Here is a 20,771-nt window from a genome sequence, read left to right on the forward strand (position 1 = left end):
TACTTCCATTTCACAGACATCTTGAGGAAGACTCTTTATAAGTATTCTGCTTTTCTCTCTACTCTGTTTCTTTCCAGGGAACTCATCCACTCCCCCAGAGCCAGCAAAGATAATTTCCTAATCTACATCTTTAGCTCTGAATTCTTTCCCAAACTTGACTCAAATTTCCAAACAACTCTTTGAGAAATCACCCAGACTTCAGGCACCTTGACCCTAAAAGTCAAATCAAGCTCATTCTCTTTGCCCTAAAACAGGTCTCTCTCCTTACTTGTTTCCCAAATGCCTTCCAGGTAACTAGTTTCGAAAGCTGGAAAGTGGCCTCTATTCTTCTCCCTCCTTTCTCCATCTATCCATCTGCCATCGGAGTGTACATTCTCTCTAAGAACTCAAAACCTCAAGCACTGGTCTAGGCCTGCACTTAACTCCGCCAGACCACGGTAAGGACCCCCCACCCCCACCCCTCCCATCCACACCCACCCCTCCCATCCACACCCACCCCAGCCATGGCCTGAGGCCCTACCTCTGGCTTCTCCCAGTATGTATGTTCACCCATCCTACTCTCCACCGACAGCCTGATATGATCCGGTGGCGTCAGCCTCCCACTCAGAAACCTAGAGTTCCTCTGCAAGCTACCTAAACACCAACACCCCAGGGCCAACCTTGCAAGCCCTCCACGCTGGGGCCCAGTTCCCCATTCGCCAACCCGGGAAGGCATCACTCAAACATATCTGGGCTTCTGCTCATCTGCATTTCCACCATGATGCCTTTGCTCATGCAGCTGCTTCCATCCAAACGTTCTTTCTCACCCCCTAGATGGGACCCTCAAACCACTCAATTCAACCTATTCATTTTATCAGGAAACAAGGCCTCAGAGGGCTGGACTGACGGCATCTGGTCACAGAGCCGCGCTGGTCAGAGCCAGACCTCCTCACTCAGAGACCACACTAGGTCCCCATGATTTGCTTTTAATTGGGATGAAATATAGTCCTTGGTTTGAAATTTCCTCATTAGACTAAACCTCTAAGCCCTCAAATTTTTTAAAAAACAAGAAGAGCAGACAGTGCCCACATTTCCAGTGACTTGGGGGGATTTCTCTTAGACTCACCAGACCTACTAGGTTTGCACTTTCAAGTTTAATGGCTAGTGCCATGTGGCTACGAAGGGCTTTGGTGCCCATCCTGGGGTCTGTGTGAAGGGCTGGAGAGCAGTTACCTTCTCCCCACCAAAGAGGAGCCAGGTAGGCCCCACTGCCTGTTTATTCAATCAGGATTAAAGCAAAAACCTATTAGATCCAAAGAGCCCCCAAACCTGCAGAGAGAAGAGCTCCAGGACACTACTGACCTCTCTTAACACCCACATCCAAACCACATCTCTGGCTCCCGAACTGAAAACAATGTTTTTGAGAAGGATGACATTTAAGTTAACAGTGTAGAATCGGCCCTGACTATCCCTGATTAAATCAACAGTGAGACGTCAAGTGGGACTTACTGCATTTGGAAAACTGTCACCTCTGTGTACCCAAAGGTCTTGGAGCTCCTCCAGCCTGCTTTACTGCAGGACTACCACGTAGGCACCCTCGCACACGCCTGCCTTCCCCTCCACGAGGGTGGGAATCATGTCTTTCTCATTCTGGCATCTGTGTCCCACATGTCTGGCACAGAGAAGGTGTACAACTAATATGTTGTGATTGACACTGCGCTTGGAGAAGCTGGATTACTCAGCCAACAATGCCTGGAAATACCACAGGACTCCCCTAAATGGTGTGGTAACCGCTAAACAGTTAACACAGAATTGTGTGCTCTGGTGTTCTAGCACGCTGAGCTCCTTACCTGGGGGGGGAAATCCAGAGATCACAACCTCAGCTAGTTTAAACACCACAGAATTGAGAAAACCAAACCGGGATGTTCCTTCAGCTACACTAAAAGCGGGTGGTACAGGCTCAAAGGGCTGCCTTTACTGAAATGCCAATGTCATATAAATTTGTATGTATTACCTTTATATATTTTCAAATATGGGAAGAGAATCCCTTCTATTCACCTAGAAACTCAGTAATATGGCTGTTTCTGGAAATATAAGGTTTTGACCACAGTAAAAGTATTAACAATACTTCATGCCCATTATACATTTATTAATAATCAATGTGCAAGAGGCCACAAATTCATTACTTATAAGCAGGCTTTTGGTTTGTGTTTCTGAAGTCAAATTTTACAATTAAATCTCTAATATTTTAAGTTTGGAAACTTACATGTATTAAAAAACGAAAAGCCTAGACAACTGAGACCATCAAAATAGAACTGTGTAAATGAATCTAGGCAAATATTGTCTCAGAGACCTGACAGTTTATTTTCACCTTATGACTGATTTCCTTTGGGTCCACCCTGTAAAAAGAACTTCCGCAAAATACCAGTTGCCTGATTCTCCGCTTTCGGCGAGCCTACAATTATGAACTCTGCTAAACAAATAAACTTCCTTCCTATTTTTAAAGTTTTCCAAAGTTGGAGAACCTACATCTTTGGCTGGCACACCATTTCCTGGAGTTCAACAGGCTGAGCAGGGAAGAAATTCTTCCCGGTATTCTGAGAGAGGAAAAGGACCTCAGAGACGGTTGAGGAGCCCTGCCCTATTTCTATCTTAGGGAAGGGGAAATCAAGGCAGAGATGTGACCCTCGGCAAGGTCACACAGGCTGCTGGTGGCAGAGGCTTTTGTAACTCTCTCTGCCCTATTTTTCCCTTATCTGATCTAAATTACTTGTGGCCTGATGGAAGCATTTTGCTCCTGTTCTGTCCTACAGAGCCACGGCTTATGTTTAATTCATGCAGAATGTGATAAAACAACAGAAAGAATCTAAATATCGGGGTGAGTACTGGGTGATACAAAGAGCTCTGGACTAAGAGTCAGGACACCTTGTTTTAATCTTAGCTGTGACTTTGAGAAAGCCACCTCCCCTCCGGAGGACTCAATTTTTTCATCTTTAAAAAGAGGGAACAGAAAAAAGCAACTGCAGAGGTCTTCTCCACCCCTAAATTCAATGATGACGATGGTGATGGCTCACCCTTATTAAGTGCTTAATCTGAGCCAAGCATTGTTCTAAACACGTCATGTGGATAAATCCTCAACAGCTTGGAAGATGGCTATTGTTGCCATTTTGTGGATGAACACATTCATGCTTAGAGAGACGTGACTTGTCTAAGGTCATACCTCTACAGGTGACAGATGGAGAGGCAATCCAGATCAATGGCTCCAGGGGCCCTCTCTTCCTTACTGGAGGTGTATGATCTAAGATGACTGGCCTGACTTGCAGTAAGAAAGACACAGATTCCAAATTGAGAACAATCACAGTGATCATTCAACACAGTGCCCTCATTTAATGGATCAGGGAATGAGGCCCAGGGAAGTAAAACTTGAAGTAGAGGACAGGAAACTTAGTGGAAATAAATGGTTACATCTACCCCATTGCCTCGACAAGCTCATCTTAAAGAGTACTCGACAGTTTACGCTCACTTACATCATCTCATTTGACGCCCAAACAGGACGACCTGCAGCAGGGCGATGATCATCACTCCCGAGGCATCCAGCCAAGGTCAACAGCAAACGCAGGGCAAACCAGGGCGTCCAATTCAAGCCTTTAACTTCCTGTCTGTGTACTGTCACAGGCCGGAGAAAATGTCCACTATGGTAGGATTCTCTGGAAAGCCTATTCAAAATAGACTCTTAACACACAGAGAACTTGCCAGAGAAGCTGAATAACTATGAAACACGGCTCCATGGTACTTTGAAAAGAATATCAGACAAGTGATAACTCTCGAAAGCTCACAACTCAAGTGAACAAGAAAACTGAAAACTGACCTCTTTCACTCTATCATTTAATTGCCCCTAACCTCCCCCCAGTCTTGACCTATCTTCAATCTTCCTACCAGTGTATTTCCTGTTTTCTTCCCTCCCTGAGAACACCATGAAATCCAGGCATTTAAAAAATATTAGTTCCACTTCGCTTCAATCTCATACACCTATTTGTGTGTGTGTGAGGAAGATTGGCCCTGAGCTAACATCTCTTGCCAATATTCCTCTTTTTTGCTTGAGGAAGATTGTCACTAACATCTGTGCCAATCTTCCTCTACTTTATGTGAGATGCGGCCACGGTGTGGCTTGACGAGTGGTGCTAGGTCCCCTCCTGGGATCCAAACATGCAAACGCCAGGCCACTGAAGCAGAGTGCACGAACCTAACCACTATGCCACTGGGCCGGCCCTTCATACACCTATTTTTAAAAGCAGCTAAGTTACACATTTTATACCTCTCACCTAAGGGAGAAAAAAAATTCAATTTCTTGGTGGGACAAGTTTTTTAAGTTCTGACCACCCTTGTTTCAAATCCTGAACATGTGTTGTAAACCCTTTATCAGAGAGATAGCAAAGATACAACAGATAGAACATGAATTTAGAGCCGGACAATTCAAGCTTTTATCTTAATAGCTAGGACAAGTTACCTCCCCCTCTCTGAACTTCAGTTTCTTCATGCTCCTTTCCAAAAAAAAAAAAAAAAAGGAAGGGAATAATATACCACTACCTCCACAATTATCTCAAGAATTAAATAAATTATGGAAGTTGACTACTCCCAACACAACGCCCGGCACACATTAAGTGCTCAAAAAAAACAAAAATCATCTCTTCCTTTCCATGGTGGTATTAATGATAATGTAATTTTCCCTCCTGTTAAATCTGCTTCGCAAGTGATGTTTCTCTGAGCAAACCACCTCCCTTTTTAGAGGAGCAGAGATACATTATACACACCAACCCCATCTCCTGGAAATGGGAGCATTAAGTGAATCAGCAGGTCACTGAAGCCCAATACCAGGGAGCTGTGTCACCACCCTGACTTTGGCAACTTCCACTCTCTCCAAATACTCAGGCCCTAGTTTCTCCCTGCACACAGTACACACAACTGCTCAGGCCTCCCAGGCTCTCCAGCGTTTATGACACCTTCACACGTCAGAGGATCTCCACCCCCAAAACTGCTCGACGTCGTGCCTCCATTCGTTGCCCGTTTCTTTGCAGGCACATAGACCTACTCTGAAATACACGAATACAAGTATTCTGAAATCTAATATATTGTTTGATAGGTGTGCATGCTTTGATTTTAGTAAAATACTTTAGAGACAAAGCACAAACAAATCAGCAGGGGAACCCAAACAAGGTACGCAAAACCCTGGGGTCCAAGGCTTTGGGTTTAAGTTCTGCCACAAACTAGCTGTGTGAGCTTGTTCAAATTAAGTTACTTTATTGTCTGGGTCTCAGTTTCCTCATGTAGAAAAGAACCAATGGAATTGCATTAAAGATTACAATCTGGTTACACCAGAATGCGCACCACACTGGCCCCAATTACTGATAAGCGTGTGCAAGCCCTAAAGTGAGCTGGGATGGAAGCAAAGGCTCGCTCTTAATCCTCAGTGTCCCTATGTCTGGGTAATTTACTTAACGTGGTATGCCTTCCCCAAGGCTAAAATCACTAGTCTCAAAAACAAGGCAAACAGGGTTGGAAAGCAACCCTGAATAATTCCGAAACATGGTAGGAAACTTCTAACTTCTCTGTCAGAAGCCACCACGTCAATGTTCTACAACTTTCAACACTGGGCTCAGACCTCACTTCCTCTAAAACGTCTCCTTGGATCCCCAGCTGAGTGCCTCCCTGGCATACATCTGTATTACTGCACTAAATTACCTTCACAGGCACCCCTCTCCAAGGAGACTGCAGGCGGTCGAGGGCTGGGCCACGCCCTACCCTTCTCTGGATCCACAGTGCCTCCCACCACAAACGCACAAACCACAGCCTTAAACTGCCACCTCAAACCTGGTTTAAATGGTTTACATTTGCAGATGATCTTCACAATTTCCTAAGCAGATTTTGACATTATTCAACTTAAAATAGATCTATAGACAAATAAATACAGAATATATTACTAAGTTAATTTAATAGGTGAGAAAACAGGCTCAGCAAAGCTACCTTAGGCAAGCTCAACCAAAAGTGAACAAAGCCTGCGAGTCTAATCCCATTACAACATGACAGATATAAAAGTAATTCGCAGAAAAAGTACCAAAGTGCATGAAAACTAAGGAAATTCTTCTATTACATCTTTTTTATAAATCTAACACATTAGTGTAGACTGCTGATTCATCACTATTCCAACAGCAAAATCTGAGATAATCAGAAATAATGAAAAAGTTAGGGATAAATTTAGATTCACAAAGATAAACATACGATGTTGTTTTTCTCTTTTAGAGATGTTCCTGAATACTACCATGTATTATGAAACAAAATTCAGAAGAACTGATTTATTACTTCTACTCCTTAAAAGTTAACAATCAAAAGAAAGGAGGATACGTTCCCCATCAAGTCATTAGGGAAACGCAACTTAAAGCAACAATGAAATACCATTACACACTTATTAGAATGGTCACAATCTGGAACACTGACAACACCAAACAGTGGCAAAGATGTGGAGCATCAGGAACTCTCATTCCTGCTAGTGGGGATGCAAACAGTACAGCCAATTTCGAAGACTTTTAAGCGTTTCTTACAAAACTAGACATACTCTTACTATACAATCCAGCAACCATGCTCCTTGCTATTTAGCCAAAGAAACCAAAAACTTATGTCCACACAAAAAACTGCACACAGATGTTTATAGCAACTTTCTTCATAATTGCCAAAACTTGGAAGCAACTAAGATGTCCTTCAGTAGGTGATACATAAAATGTGGTATATCCAGATGATGGAATATTATTCAGCTCTAAAAAGAAATTAGTTGTTGAGTCATGAAAAGACAAAAGAAATTTAAATGCACATTACTAAGTGAAAGAAGCCAATCAGAAAAGGATATATACTTTATGATTCAACTATATGACATCCTAGAAAAGGTAAGATTACAAAGATCAGTGGTTGCCAGGAGTTAGGAGGAGGAAAGGATGAATGAGCACAGAGATTTTGAGGGCAGTGAAACTCCTCCGTATGATAATTAGTGGTGGATACATGCCATTATACATTTGTCCAAAGCCACAGAATGTACACCACCAAGAGAGAAGAGCAACGTAAGCTATGGACTTCAGGTGAGGGTGCTGTGTCAGTGTAGTTTCATTAGCTGTAACAAATGTACCGCTCTGGTTGGGGACACTGATAATGGGGGAGGCTATGCATGTGTGGGAACAGGGAGCACACGGGAAATCTCTGTACCTTCCCTTCAATTTTGCTGTGAACCTAAAACTGCTCTAAAAGATAGTCTCCAAAAGAAAAAAAGGAAATGGAAGAGGGGCAATTTGAGTCTATTTTTCAATAATAATCTGCTTGCTAGTCTATTTTAATATACTAATGGTTTTGGCTGCAAAGTTAAATACACAGAAAAATAGGAAAGGCCAAAGTACTTTTTAAATTCAATAAACTGAGTAGTTAATACACAAAAAGCTCAAATTTTTTAAAAGGTGCAAGAATATGCAGTGCCAAGTCTTCCTTCCACTTCCGTTCCCCAGACACTCAGTTTCAAGGTTATTGCTGTTTTTTTTTAAGTTTTATTTCATGGGACACTCTTCCCACTATTATCTTCCCAAAGGATACAAGCGACAAATCTGCAATCATGGTATTTGTTCCCCAAAATATGAGCAACTCCTATGTCTAATGGTAAAGTGTAACAGAAAATACCTACATTGAGAAACTTACTAATCAAAGTGTGGTCCCCAGACCAGCAGCATCAGCATCATCACCTGGGATTCTTGCTGGAAATACAGAATCTTGGGTTCCATTCCAGACCCACTAAAGCAGAACTACATTTTAACAAGACGCCCACGTGATTTGTACGCACTGGTATATATGACAACACCATCCCCATTTTCATAGAGTTTACAGGCTAACAGAGGAGATAAAATATTCAAACATCTGCAACACAAGACATGACGCAGAATGGACCATGCGGCTACAACAGTTCAGGAAAAGATCAGCTTTGGTTCCCCAGGGGTTACCAGTGCCCCAGAATAAAATGCTAGCTCCTCTGAAGGGCTCTGTATGCCATGCATCCTGGCCCCAGCTCATCTGTCCAGTCTCACCCTCCACTATCCCCTACAGCAGATTCTCCTGTCAGCCTGAATACAAGCCCGTGATGGAGGTTTCTACAACGTGCCGCCAGGCCTTTGCACATGCTACTCTGACCACCTGGCACATTCTGCCCTTCCCTGCTCTACCATGGCACAGCCCAGCTGGCTAGCGGTCGATCCTCCCCTGCCAGAGGAAACGCCTCAGGGGTTCTTTTCTATCCTGTTTATCATTGAACAAATGAATGAAGGAATGAATGAGTGAGTCATCAGAGATGCTTCAGGGAAGGGGTGAAGGATGAGAAGGGTTTAGATAGTCAGAAATGGAAAACCAGGGCAGAGGCACATACAGGCTAAGAAGGGTTTAGGGAATCTGTGTAGTGGAACAAACTGTAATTTGCTTTTGTCTCATCATGAGACCTGCTCCGGCTCAGAGTCCTGTTGTGGATGAGGTGGGGTTTCCATCCCTGCTTTTTTCCATTCTCTCTTAGTGAAACCAACCTGTGCCCAAATTATTGTCACTTTAAGCAACCAGAGCTCCCACAACCCAAAGTGAGGCTGCTGCCACGACCAGACAAAAATGCCCGACCGGGGTTCTGCTGAAACTATAGTCTGGGCTACACCAGCTTGGCTTAGCAGAGGCAGCAAATTTTTCAAATTCAAGGAATGGTTTGACCACGAAAAGTTCTTCCCTCCTTATTAAACTCAACCATCCACTAATTAAAAGTAATATAAGTCTACATAAAAAATTTTTATACATATTTTTAAATAATGCATCACATTAACCTAGGACACACCTCAGGGACAAACCAACATCAGACCGACTTTAAGCAAGACATCAGGACTGCTGCCTGAATACTAGCTACAGCCAGGGTCACACCATATAGGAAGGCTGCTGTGTGCTGGGAAACAGAAGAGCAAGTCCAACTGGTCAGCGGCACCCAAAGTGGGCTGATCCAGTCTGCAGGAAACCTCAAAGGTAAACAAACAAGCCCAGCGTCAGGACACATCATGCCTGAGAGCCATGGTTAAGAGCAGCCAGCCAAAGGACAAATTGCAGTTGTACTCAACATACAAGAAGCGATTAGGGACCATCTCAGACAAACAAGAGAGCAAAGCTGCTGGGCCACATCATTTTAGAAGATAAAGAACAATTACATATCCACTGTGTTCCTTCCTTACTACTGAAGTCCAAGCTACCACTTTCACCTCCTGCCTGAACCACAACAGCCTCCTAAGTGGTCTTCTCTGCTTCCACCCAACATAGACATCAGCTGACGTCCCTCCTCTCTTTCATGCACTCTAATGACTTCTCACCGCACTTAAAAGCAAACCCAAACCCCATCCTGTGCCTACAGAGCCCTTAACAGCCTGGCCCAGGTTACCCCTCCCCAGCTCCGGGCCCACCTCTCCGCACCAGCTCACTGTACTCCAGTCACACCTGCCTTTTTCCTGCTGCTTTAACACACTCACCGGGTGCCACCTCCAGGTCCCTGCTGTTCCCTCTGCCTGGAACATGTTTAGCACACTCACCACTCAGACAAAATGCCACCCCAGCCCCCAGTGAGTCTCTACCAAACCACCGTATTTCCTTTTCTTCCTAGCACTTACTACCATCTGAAATTACCTCGTTCATCCATTTGCTTCCCGCTTTGCTGTCGTCTCTCTTGCCTAGAATTTGCGCTCCATGAAAACAGAGACTTGGTCTACCTATTCACAGTAAAGCTCCAGCTCCTCAAACAGCACCTGGCATGCAGTAGGTGCTCAATAAATATCTGTGTTGAACACATGTGTTAAATGACTTGTTGAATAAATAATGGCTATAAACCTACCTATGTTTTAAGCAAGGGCAAAACATGAAAAACCTGGTTTTACATAAAATATTAATTAGTGATTACTCCTTTTACAAAAGGATTCCTTCCCTAATGCATTTTTAAATACTTGGCTTAGAAAGCTTCACTGTACACATTTTTTAAAGGATAAACCTGTTGTGCAAAGTGAACTATCTCCTCCAGGGCATAACAGTGCCTGGTACTCAGAAGGCACCTGATAAACATCTGCTGAAGAAACACATAAGCAGTGGAAAATAACTTAAAACAAGGCATAAACTATAGGAAACTTCATTCGAACTTGAAAACACAGCTAATTTGGGTACAGTTAGGTCCCATTTTCCATTTTATCTGATAAACTGATAGATACATTTAAAATCTACTAATTTGAGAGACTAGCAATAATCTTAGCCATCATCTTTACAGGCATGTACAAATCCAAGTAAATTCAGAAACCTACCCGGCAGTTCTCCAGCAGCCTGTCTTCACTAACAGATACATGGAGGCATAGAAACAATCCACAGAAATACTCAAACTGCCAAGTTGTTGGGGACATCTGTGGGTTTAGTATGAAAACCACAAAGCTTAAGGAAGTTTTTTATTGATTATCCATGTAAAACCTCAAGTGTCCCCGATGAAAGGCTAACCAAGAAATCACACCTGTATAAAACCTCGCCCTGTGTGCAATACAATACAGACCTGCCTTAATGGTCCAGGTCACACCCAATCTTTAAAAAGTGAATGTTAATTTTTTTCTTTTTTTAAACAGATGATCTCTTTGAAAAAGTTCTTCCCTGTTTACATCACGAAATTGTGTACTCTACACATTCAATATTCGTACAATATTAACACATCCCCAAAAACAAAGTCGTGTTCAGGGATCCATCTGCATCAAGCAATGCCCACTCCCCCTTCTCCTTCCCTATCAGGTGTTGAGCTGCAGTCTGCAAAGGTCAAAAGAGAAACGAAATTAGACATGCAAGTGTCTGTGAGAGGCGTGTGCTCGTATGCATCTGTGTGTCCTTGAAGGGTCATTCTAAAATCAAATATAAATGTACTTCGGGATTATGCACATTGCGTGTATTATCTGTGCCTCTTGTTTCTGCATTTAAAACATTTCTTAGTCTATAATTCAAAGAGCGTTAATGACTTGTCTCTTAACTGAAAACCAGAAAGGTTCCATAGAAAGTTACTCTTGTAATCTATAACCCCAAGAAATGAACTTTCAAAGAATAACTTCATATTCTAAAAGCTCTCACAGGGGCCAGCCCTGTGGCCGAGTGGTTAAGTTCGTGCGCTGCGCTTCAGCAGCCCAGGGTTTCGCTGGTTCGGATCCTGGGCGCAGACACGGCACCTTGAGCCACGCTGAAGCGGCGTCCCACATGCCACAACTACAAGGACCCACAACTAAAAACATACAACTATGTACCTGGGGACTTTGGAGAGAACAAGGAAAAATAAAACCTTAAAAAAAAAAAACTTCTTAAAAGCTCTCATAGAATAACATTGTCTATAAAAATCAATTTCAGGATGCAGTTTATAATAGCACCACACCTAGAAGAAATGAAATAGAAAATAACTACATTTTTAAAAATTATGCTGACAACTGATAACTTTGTTTCAAAACCTTTCATAGTTTTGTTGTTCTGCAGTTTAAACAACTTTGAAATAACATGATTCAGAATTTGGATCAAGTTATCAACATACTGTTCACTTACATGAACTTTTCAAAAATACTGCCAGAGAAGGCTGACAATCCTTATAGAAGTCCTTGATGTTTTTTTGGAAATAAGGCTGTGGTCTGGTATTTTCATTGTCACCTCCCCAGGTCAACGTAAACAAAAGTCCATCTCACTTCTCTGGTGAAAAGCATCTTATTAAATAGGTTTTAGTAAAGTAAGTAAAACTATAAAATAGTACTGGCAATAAGTTTTTTTGGGATTTACTTCTGATTTTGGAAGAAAAAACTCCATTTGTTTTTTCTCCCTTTGGCCTTACAGAATAAAAGTACAAAATATAGAAGTAGACTCAAATTCTCAACCTAGAATAAGTAAAATATAATCAGACAACACACTCTGAGTCACTTTTCAAACTACATAACATCACTTTAAAGTTTTAGCATTATTTATAAAAGCCAATTAGCTTATCACTTTAACCCAGAAAATCTGGGCATTATCAATTTTTCTTCAGTACAAAACCACTTTATAAAGACTCTAAACTCTTTTGAAAGTCATTTCATTTTACCACTAGCTGTGTTTCAGGAAGTGAGGATTCTGATGAGGAATCGGAGATGGAATACAATATAGTGCCTAACAACTAATGTTATCTGGTTTCTGTGTCTCCATTTTCTTTTCTCTTAAATGATAGGCAAAGCCTTAACTGTCTCATAAGCAGGTGTTTATAAAAACAACACTCTAAAAGCACTGCATCCTAACTAGAGATGTAACAACCACCTAATTATTATTTGTAAAGAGTCACAGAATGGCTAACAGATTCTCTCAATGAGTTTATTCCTCAACCTGCCATACGCCAGGAGTAAGTCCTGCTAAGGGGCTGGCAAAGGGAGGGAGCCTGTGGGGTTCGAGAAGGATGCCTTTCTGACGGGCCGGCCTTAAAGGCGACGAGGGATGCATCACGGAAAACCCGCAAACACCTGGTGCTCTGGCAGGGTATCATTCTATCACCGCGCTCTCAAGCTGATGGGAACTCCAGAAATCTACTCTAGTCTCTTCACTTTAGCAATAGTCAAATTGGCCTGGATCTGTAACGCTCAGTTATTCTGAAGGCGCCGATGTTCTGAAAATAAAACTTTAATAGAAAGTAAAAAACTTACATTTAAAATTCAGACCTCAAAACCCGCCCTCTGAAACCGAGGAGTTAAAAACAAGAGACAGACTCCCTCGAAGTGCAACAAGATCAGCCTTCTGGCATCCTCGGAGCACTATCCCAGGCACAAAGCTGTAGCAAAGTGGATGACACCCAAGCTCCCCACACCGGGGAGACGCCAAGCGGTGAACCCACGGCGCGTGGGGAGGGAGGGGGGCCCGAGAGGCTCACCGTGCCGGCGTCGAGCCTCACTCTCCCCACCTGTGAAATGGGCGTGACACCACTCGCCCGTCGCCCCACCGGGCAGAAGGACTAATGAATGAGAGCCACCTGGTAAACGACGCGGGCCGGGCCGGCGCTCCACGGCCGCGGTCCCTGGGCTGCTGGGCGCCCCCCGCCGCGGGCGCTCCCCGCGCTCCGGCCCCCCATGGCCCGACGGTTACAAAGCTCCCCCGAACCGCGCCCCGGGCCGCCGGCTCCCGGGGCCCCCGCCACCGGAACGGGCGCCGGTCCGCCGCCGCCTACCTTGGCCACCCAGCTGAACAATGGTGACATCGCGGGCCGGGCGGCGGCTCCTCGCCCGCCGCTCCCGCTCACTCCCGCCGCCGGCCCATGGGGCTGCGGGCAGCCGGGGGCGGGCTCGGGGTGCGGCGGGGCCGGGTCATGGCTCCCCCCGCGGCGGCGGCAGCGGCGGGCTCCTCCCCGCTCGTCACTGCCAGCAGAGGTCGCGCCCGCTGGGCTGCCCGGCGGAGAAAGGGAAGTGGGTGGGGAGAGCGCGGGGGAGGGGACGGGGGAGCGGGAGGGAGCGCCGCCAACCCCGCCCCCCACCCCACGCTCGGCTAGCGGCGGGAAGTTGGGACGTGCGGGGGTCGCCCTCCTCCGGGATGCTCCTGGTTGCGCAGCTCCGGGAGGAGGAGCCCAAGCCCTGCTACCCCGCGACGCGGCTTTCTGGGCCTCTGGGCTTCGTTTCGCACAACTTTCGGAAAGCTAGGCATCCCGCTCTCTGAGGTCGGATAAAAGCCCCCGCGATGGAGCGAACACAAAGCCCGCCCAACTTTCCAGGGGTTACCCCCACCCCCACAGCGTTTCTTCCTAAGAGCTCGAGATTGCTGGTAACAAAAGGACTAGTGTTTCCCCAGGCCCTAATACCTTTATGTAATCAAAGGTGGTTTTCTGGGAGTCAGGAAACTCAGCTATTGAGACTAGAAAAGGGGCGGAGGAAACGAACTATCAGCTCCTGCCAGCCTGGAGGTTTCAGCAACGTGAGAAATGTTGTTTTCACCACAGTTTTCTTCTTTCCCAAGGCAAGATGATAAAACAGTGGAGTCAGTTTATAGCTACAAAGGTTAGGCTGAGTTTCAAGCTCAGACACCCAAGAGTTCCAGGCTGAAAAAAAAAAGACCAAAGGTCTAAGAGCCAATGTGTAAATATAGGCGTCATGCTAAGCCGCTCACTGAGTTCCTCAGGCCAGATAGCCACCCTAGCCCAAGAATTTTGCTTTGCTTTCCTTTTGTCACATTAATTGTGCATTATCTTCATGATAGGCCAGTATGACATTTTAATGAGGTTCCCCAAATGCCTGGCATCTGAGTTAGGTGGATATATTAGTTATCTATTGCTGCATAACAAATCACCCCAAAACTGAGAAGCTTGAAACAACAGTTTCTGTGGGTCAGAAATCCAGGAGCATCTTAGCTGGGTGCCTCTGGCTCAAGGTCTCTCTTGAGCTTGCACTCAAGCTGTCAGCTGGAGATGCATTCATCTCAAGACTGGACTGGGACTGAGGGATCCACTTTCAAGCTCACTCACATAGTTGTTCCCAGGATCCAGTTTCTTACAGGCTTTTGGACTCAAGGCCTCAGTTTCTTGCTGCATCATGTGGTCCTCTCCATAGGGCTGCTCACAAAATGGCAGCTTTAATCCCCCACCACAAGTGATCCAAGAAAGAGTACGTGTCCAAGAAGGACGTCAGTCGTTTCATAAACTAATCTCCAAAGTGACATCCTAAGACTTCTGTATCCTATTCTTTAAAGTCAAGGGAATAAGTCTAGTCTGCTTTCAAGGCGAGGGGATTACACAAGGGCATGAATACCAAGAGGAGAGGATCAAGAGGAAGGGGCTATCATCCCTTTTTTTTCTCCTTCCCAATAAGGTGCATGGGAATGAGATAAGTGATAAAGGCATGGGGAAGGTCAAGAGGGCTATCATTCTCACAGAGCCTACCTGGGTAATTAAAAAGCACCTTAGGAACATCTTAGGGAAGTGCTATTCTTTCACTCTTTTAACCAGTGATGTTCCCTAAAGAAATTAAGAGGTGGCAAATGAGAGTGCCCTTGCAGCCATTTAACCAAATCTTTCCCTGTTGCCACATCACTTCCCCAAGCAAATGGAAGAGAGAGAGGCTGAGAGCTCCATTAAAATCAGAGCCCTTCTGGCCCCTACAACCTTGCTCCCTAGACTATGGTCTGTGGACCAGCTGCCTCAGCATCACCTGGCAATTTGTTATAAATACAGAATCCGGGGCCAGCACTGGGGTCGAGTGGTTACGTTTGTGCACTCCGCTTCTGCAGCCCAGGGTTTCACTGGTTCGGATTCTGGGCGCCGACATGGCACCACTTTGTCAGGCCATGCTGAGGCAGCGTCCCACATAGCACAACCAGAGGCACTCACAACTACAATATACAACTATGTACCAGGGGGCTTTAGGGAGAAGAAGGAAAAAATGCAGAATCCCAGGCCCTGCCCTAATCCAGACCTACTGAGTCAGAACCTTCATTTTACCATGATTCCAAGTGGCTGGTATGCACATTAAAGTTTGAGATGCACTAGTATATGAGATTCACGACATTGGTCTTAAAATAAGTTACTGACCAAACAGCCCCTTGAGAGAACAGCTAAAATTGTCCTGAGTCTTTGTGATAGTGTGAACTATTTCAGCTAGAGAGAGACCTGGAGAGCTCTGGGACAGCAACATAATGTGGATGGGCAGCTGAGGACCAGGAGGGACAAGCTGGGCTGATGACAAACATCACATACTCCATTACTCCAATCCCCAGACTAAAGCTCTACGAAAATGCCCAGAACATAGAAGCAACTCTGGGGAAAGGATGAGAGGAACCCAAAATTGACTACAGAAACTTGCATTACCTCTAACTGTCTGAGATACATTTTTTGCCACTAGGGCACAAGGTGGGAAGCAAAAAAGAAATTACATTAAACTTTGGAGAATAAAAATTGCACTTCTTGCAAAAAAAATTAAAGTCAGACCAAATCCTAAGTGTAATAGTTGCAAAGAAAAAGTGTGTGGGCAGGTGAAATAGGGACATCAAGACTTCACTGTTTAAACCTGGATCCAATTCTCCATACATACACATCAGGGTGGAGGCTCACGCTGACCCGGATCTGAACTTACCTAAAGCTTGCATATCTTTTAGACTCACAGAGGTCTCCCTCTGCTCCAGGTCTCTCTGCCTGATCCAGGACTGGGCAGAATCATTTCATGGGAACATATGGGCCTTTCCAATGGGCAGACTTGATGGACAGTAACGTGTGGAGGTCTAACACCAAATCTTTTAAGAAATAGACCTGAAAGTTCTTATTTTAATTCACTCTCAACATGTAGCTTGCCAGTTACACTGCACAAGGAAATTCTGTTATAATCTCGACTTCCATCAAAGGGACTGTTTACCTCAGACGATCTCACTGATCTCTCACTCAAATAAAACAATTTTCCTTAAAATACTACGCCCCCTCCCATCTGAAAAGGTATCCTTCCCCAAGAAACTGTATATTCCCCTAGGGAAGGACTGTATGTAGACCAAGCATTGGTAATTGTTTTTTAATTAAAGTATAGTTGACATACCATAAAAACAGTATGGAGTTTCCTCAAAAAATTAAAAATAGAACTACCATACAATCTAGCAGTACCACTTCTGGGTATGTATCTGAAGAAGACAAAAACATTAATTCAAAAAGATATATGCACCCCTATGTTCACTGCAGCGTTATTTATAATAGCCAAGATTTGGAAGCAACCTAAGTTTCTATCAATAGGTGAATGGATAAAGAAGATCTGGTGTGTGTGTGTGTGTGTATATATATAGACACACAACAGAATATTACTGAGCCATGAAAAAGAAAATCCTGCCATCTTCAACAACATGGTTTAACCTATAGGGTATTGTGCTAAGTGAAATAAGTCAGCAAAGACAAATACCGTATGATTTCACTTACATGTGGAATCTAAAAAAAAGCACTGATAATTTTTAACAGCTCCCTGGTGATTCTCTTTCAGCCAGAATTGAGAACCTCTACAGACAGAATTGTCATTGCTCAAAGATGCTGATGGTTCCCAGCCCTGATTGTCTATCAGAGTTACCCGTGGTACCAAGTGGGGGTAGGTGGGGAAGGAGGGCAGATGATTTGGCTGCTGTGGGGCAAGGTTGTATTCTCAGAAACCTCCAAGGGCAGGCGGGTCACGTAAATGTGTGAAGAGGCCCAAGTGTGAGACAATAAGGAATGAATGAACTGTTGGAGAATGCATGCTCAGTTATTAAAACCCCACCCAGACAAGCAAAATGTGACAGCTGAGTGAATTAAGCAAGATAGGTCATTATTGGTGTTGACTTCTGGGTTTACTTAAAGCTTGGAAAAGTGTTGGGGGCGGGGGGGGGGGGGTGGGGGGTGGGACGTGTACTTTAACAGGTGATTCTGATTGTCAGTCAGGATTGAGAACCACGTCCATAGTTCTAGATCCCTTATTTAAAGGAAAAAAAAAAAGATATGGTTGCTCTGTGGAGAGCGATAGGCTATCCAAATAGGACTGCCAAGATCTAAACAAATAGGATCTACAGAAAATCCAAGACTGCTGTCTAAGTAACTTTAAAAGGATGATTTAATCTCTCACCATCTCAGTTTCCCCGAGACATTAAGGGTGGTCTTGAAAAGAGAGGGGAAAACCTAGGAACTGGAAGCGTTGCTTCCCTACGAAGCCTGATCATAACCCCCCAAATAAACCTGGACATTCCTGCCCTACTCTTCTGCCAAGTTCTTCCTTTGAGCAGGAGCAAGGGGCAAAGACAGAAAAACCTCCTGAGAGTTCAGGAGAAGATGCCAGACAGGCTGCTCTCCATCAACTCAGATGTGGAGGGCAGGGAGGCTGGAGGCAGGCAAAAGCATGAGCCCACTCTGCGAGCTTGTTCCTCCCCATCACAAGACATGGTTAAAAATAGAGCCATTGTAATACCAACTTGACAAGGAAAGTCAGCTTGGTTTCAAGTGAATCAGAACCACCTGGTACTTGGCAACTACCATTCTGACAGCAATTACAATGTGTGTTTTTCCACCCCCCATCAAGCAATTCCAGGACACCAGTGGGGCGTCCTACAATTCAACTCAATTCTGACACTATCTACATGGAGACAGAATCAGATCCCACAGGGTAAGGGCTCAGTCCTACAACACTGTCCCCACACCCCACTTCAGATGCCAATCACAAGTCCAGGTTGTCACCTGTGGTTCTGACCAGCCGGCTAGAGATCGCAGATTCTCACAAACCCCTCCTTGGGTTCGATTAATTTGCTAGAGCGGCTCACAGAACTTAGAGAAACATTTGTTTTACTAGATTACCAGTTTATCATAAAAGGCTATATAACTCAGAAACAGCCAGATGGAAGAGATGCATAGGGCAAGGGATGGGGAAAGGGCACGGAGCTTCTACGCTCTCTGGGAGCACCACTCTCCCCGCATCTCCACGTGCTCACCAACCTCTGAACGCTGCCATTTGGGTTTTTAGGGAGGCTTCATTACATAGGCATGATTGATTATATGATTGGCCGTTGGTGATTGAACTCAATCTCCAGCCTCTATCCCCTCCCCAGAGGTCAGAGGGTGGGACTGAAAGTTTCAACCCTGTAATCACAGGGTTGGTTCCCCTGGCAACCAACCTCCATCCTTGAGTGACCCAGAGGCTTTCCAAAAGTCATCTCATTAACATTACAAAAGACACCTTTATTGCTGTTCTCACAGGAAATTCCACAGGTTTTAGGAGCTCTGTGCCAGGAAGGGAGCAAAGACCAAATATATATTTCTTATTATAAATCACAATACCACAGCAACTGATCAGGAATTTATTCAGTTCGAGAATATTCACCTATTACACAATGTACATCTATTGTGTCAAGCAACACGTGTCCTTGCAAGGAATAGCAAAGGTGATCAGAACTGAAGCCTGACCTCAAGGGAAGGTCAGGCAGGGAAAAGTAAATGAAGACTGCCATGGGAAAGGCCCAGGTGAAGCCCCACGGAGTTCTCAGACGGAGGAAAGATAACTTCAGGCTCCAAAGGAGGAACCAGCTTCTTGGTTGGAAGACATCAAGACTTTTAGAGATGCTTGGGCCGGCCCAGTGGTGTAGTGATTAAGTTCAGCCCACTCCACTTCAGCAGCCTGGATGCCTGGGTTCGGATCCCAGGTGTGGACCTACACCACTCATCAGCCATCCTGTGGCAGCGACCCACAAACAAAGTAGAGGAAGACTGGCACAGGTGTTAGCTTAGGGCTAATCTTCCTCAAGCAAAAAAAGAGGAAGATTGGCAACAGATGTTAGCTGAGGGTGAATCTTCCTCAGCAAAAAAAAAAGAAAAAAAATGGAGTTAGGAGTCAGCCCTGATGGCCTAGTGGTTAAAGTTCAGTGTTCACAGCTTTAGTGGTTGCAGAACCACACCACCTGCCAGTTGCCATGCTGTGGTGGCAGCTCACATAGAAGAACTAGAATGACTTACAACTAGGATATACAACAATGTACTGGGGCCTTGGGGAAGGGGGGAAAATGGAGTCAGGAGGCCAGAAGGGGGAGCTCTCAGGCTCTTTAGAGGATGGTAAGCCCAACAGGAAGAAGAAAGACTTCCTCTTCCTGCCCTGCAAGAGCTCAGCCAATGAGAGACTGTCACACCTCAGCCAAGGAAAAGCCACTATCCTTCGAGCTCTCACTTCCTCCAACGGACTCTTTGTTCACGATAGGGCTCCCAACTTCCTTTCCCCTCTATGAAACGGTCTCTCCTCCCCTTGTTGACTTGCAAGTGGCTTACCATGGTTGCAGATCCCAAATTGCAATTCTTTGTTGATCCTAAATAAACCCATTTTTGCTGGAGAAATAACTGGCTGTCTATTTGTTTAAGGCCAACACTCTAATATATCCTGTTGGTTCTGTTTCTCTGGAGAACCCTGGCTAATACAGTATGATATGTTATAAATGTAGAAATGAAACAGAAGTGATGGGCTGGAGGTCTCAAATTCATGGCTGGGTTTATAGACAGGACAAACAGTTGAGTTCAAAGAGGAGATTACATGTTAGCCAAAACTAATTCCGGGATGGGAGGGTCCCCCCACCCCCAACATCTCTCAATATTTTCCTCTCCCTTTTTATGAGTTGCTATGTCTAGCAGTAGGACTGTGCTCCATTTGTTACTGTCATGCTATAAGCCACACCGTGAATCACCCAGGTATCTCTGGTAAATTCCTATCGTTCTACCTGGGCAGAGACTTGGCGTGCACAAGCATTACTAGCCTCTCACACTTTCAGACAGTTCAGAAATTCTTCCCTAAGAAAAGGATACTGCTCACTCAAACTACTACTCTCCCTTTCTCTTCCCCACACACCCTGTCGCTCCTTACCAGTCTCCATCTTTTGCTTTGTCTCAAGCACTCACATGTACTCACGTTTTAAATCGTGCTAAATTCAAAAGGGAGTCTGTGAGTGGCAAGACTGAGTATTCAAAGACCAGCTTCAGAGCAAATGGTGCTCAATAAATCAGTGAATGAGTGAAAGTACAGTGGGAAAGTGGAAGGATAAATTTGGTGAAGACTTATTTGGAGGTAGACAATAAATTCAGGTGATTAGCTAAAGAACATTCGACTTTAATAGATCATGTCAACGTTGAAATTAAGGTCTCCAATTTTATGTTTTGATTTTGTGCGTCCAGGTGTAGTTTTCTTGTTGGCCAGAATAACGGCAAACAGATTTAATAAGAATATTTTTAGTGG

General features: G+C 44.6%; 1 protein-coding gene across 6 annotated transcripts in view; it reads right to left on the reverse strand.

Moving 5' to 3' along the window:
* TBC1D1 (TBC1 domain family member 1) overlaps window positions 1–20,771 on the reverse strand; it is a 217,699-nt gene that overhangs the window by 131,225 nt on the left and 65,703 nt on the right. For 2 of the 6 annotated variants that reach the window (XM_070615171.1, XM_070615169.1), the window contains exon 1: window positions 13,256–13,421. The exons of 3 other annotated variants lie outside the window; for them this stretch is intronic. In XM_070615171.1, coding sequence (XP_070471272.1) covers window positions 13,256–13,285 — 30 coding nt within the window. In that variant the 5' untranslated portion in view covers window positions 13,286–13,421. Of the gene's footprint in view, window positions 1–13,255; window positions 13,712–20,771 lie in introns of those variants that run through there. One more of the 6 variants, XM_070615170.1, reaches the window with a different exon arrangement.

This window comes from Equus przewalskii, chromosome 3 (assembly GCF_037783145.1).
Source record: "Equus przewalskii isolate Varuska chromosome 3, EquPr2, whole genome shotgun sequence".
NCBI lineage: Eukaryota > Metazoa > Chordata > Mammalia > Perissodactyla > Equidae > Equus > Equus przewalskii.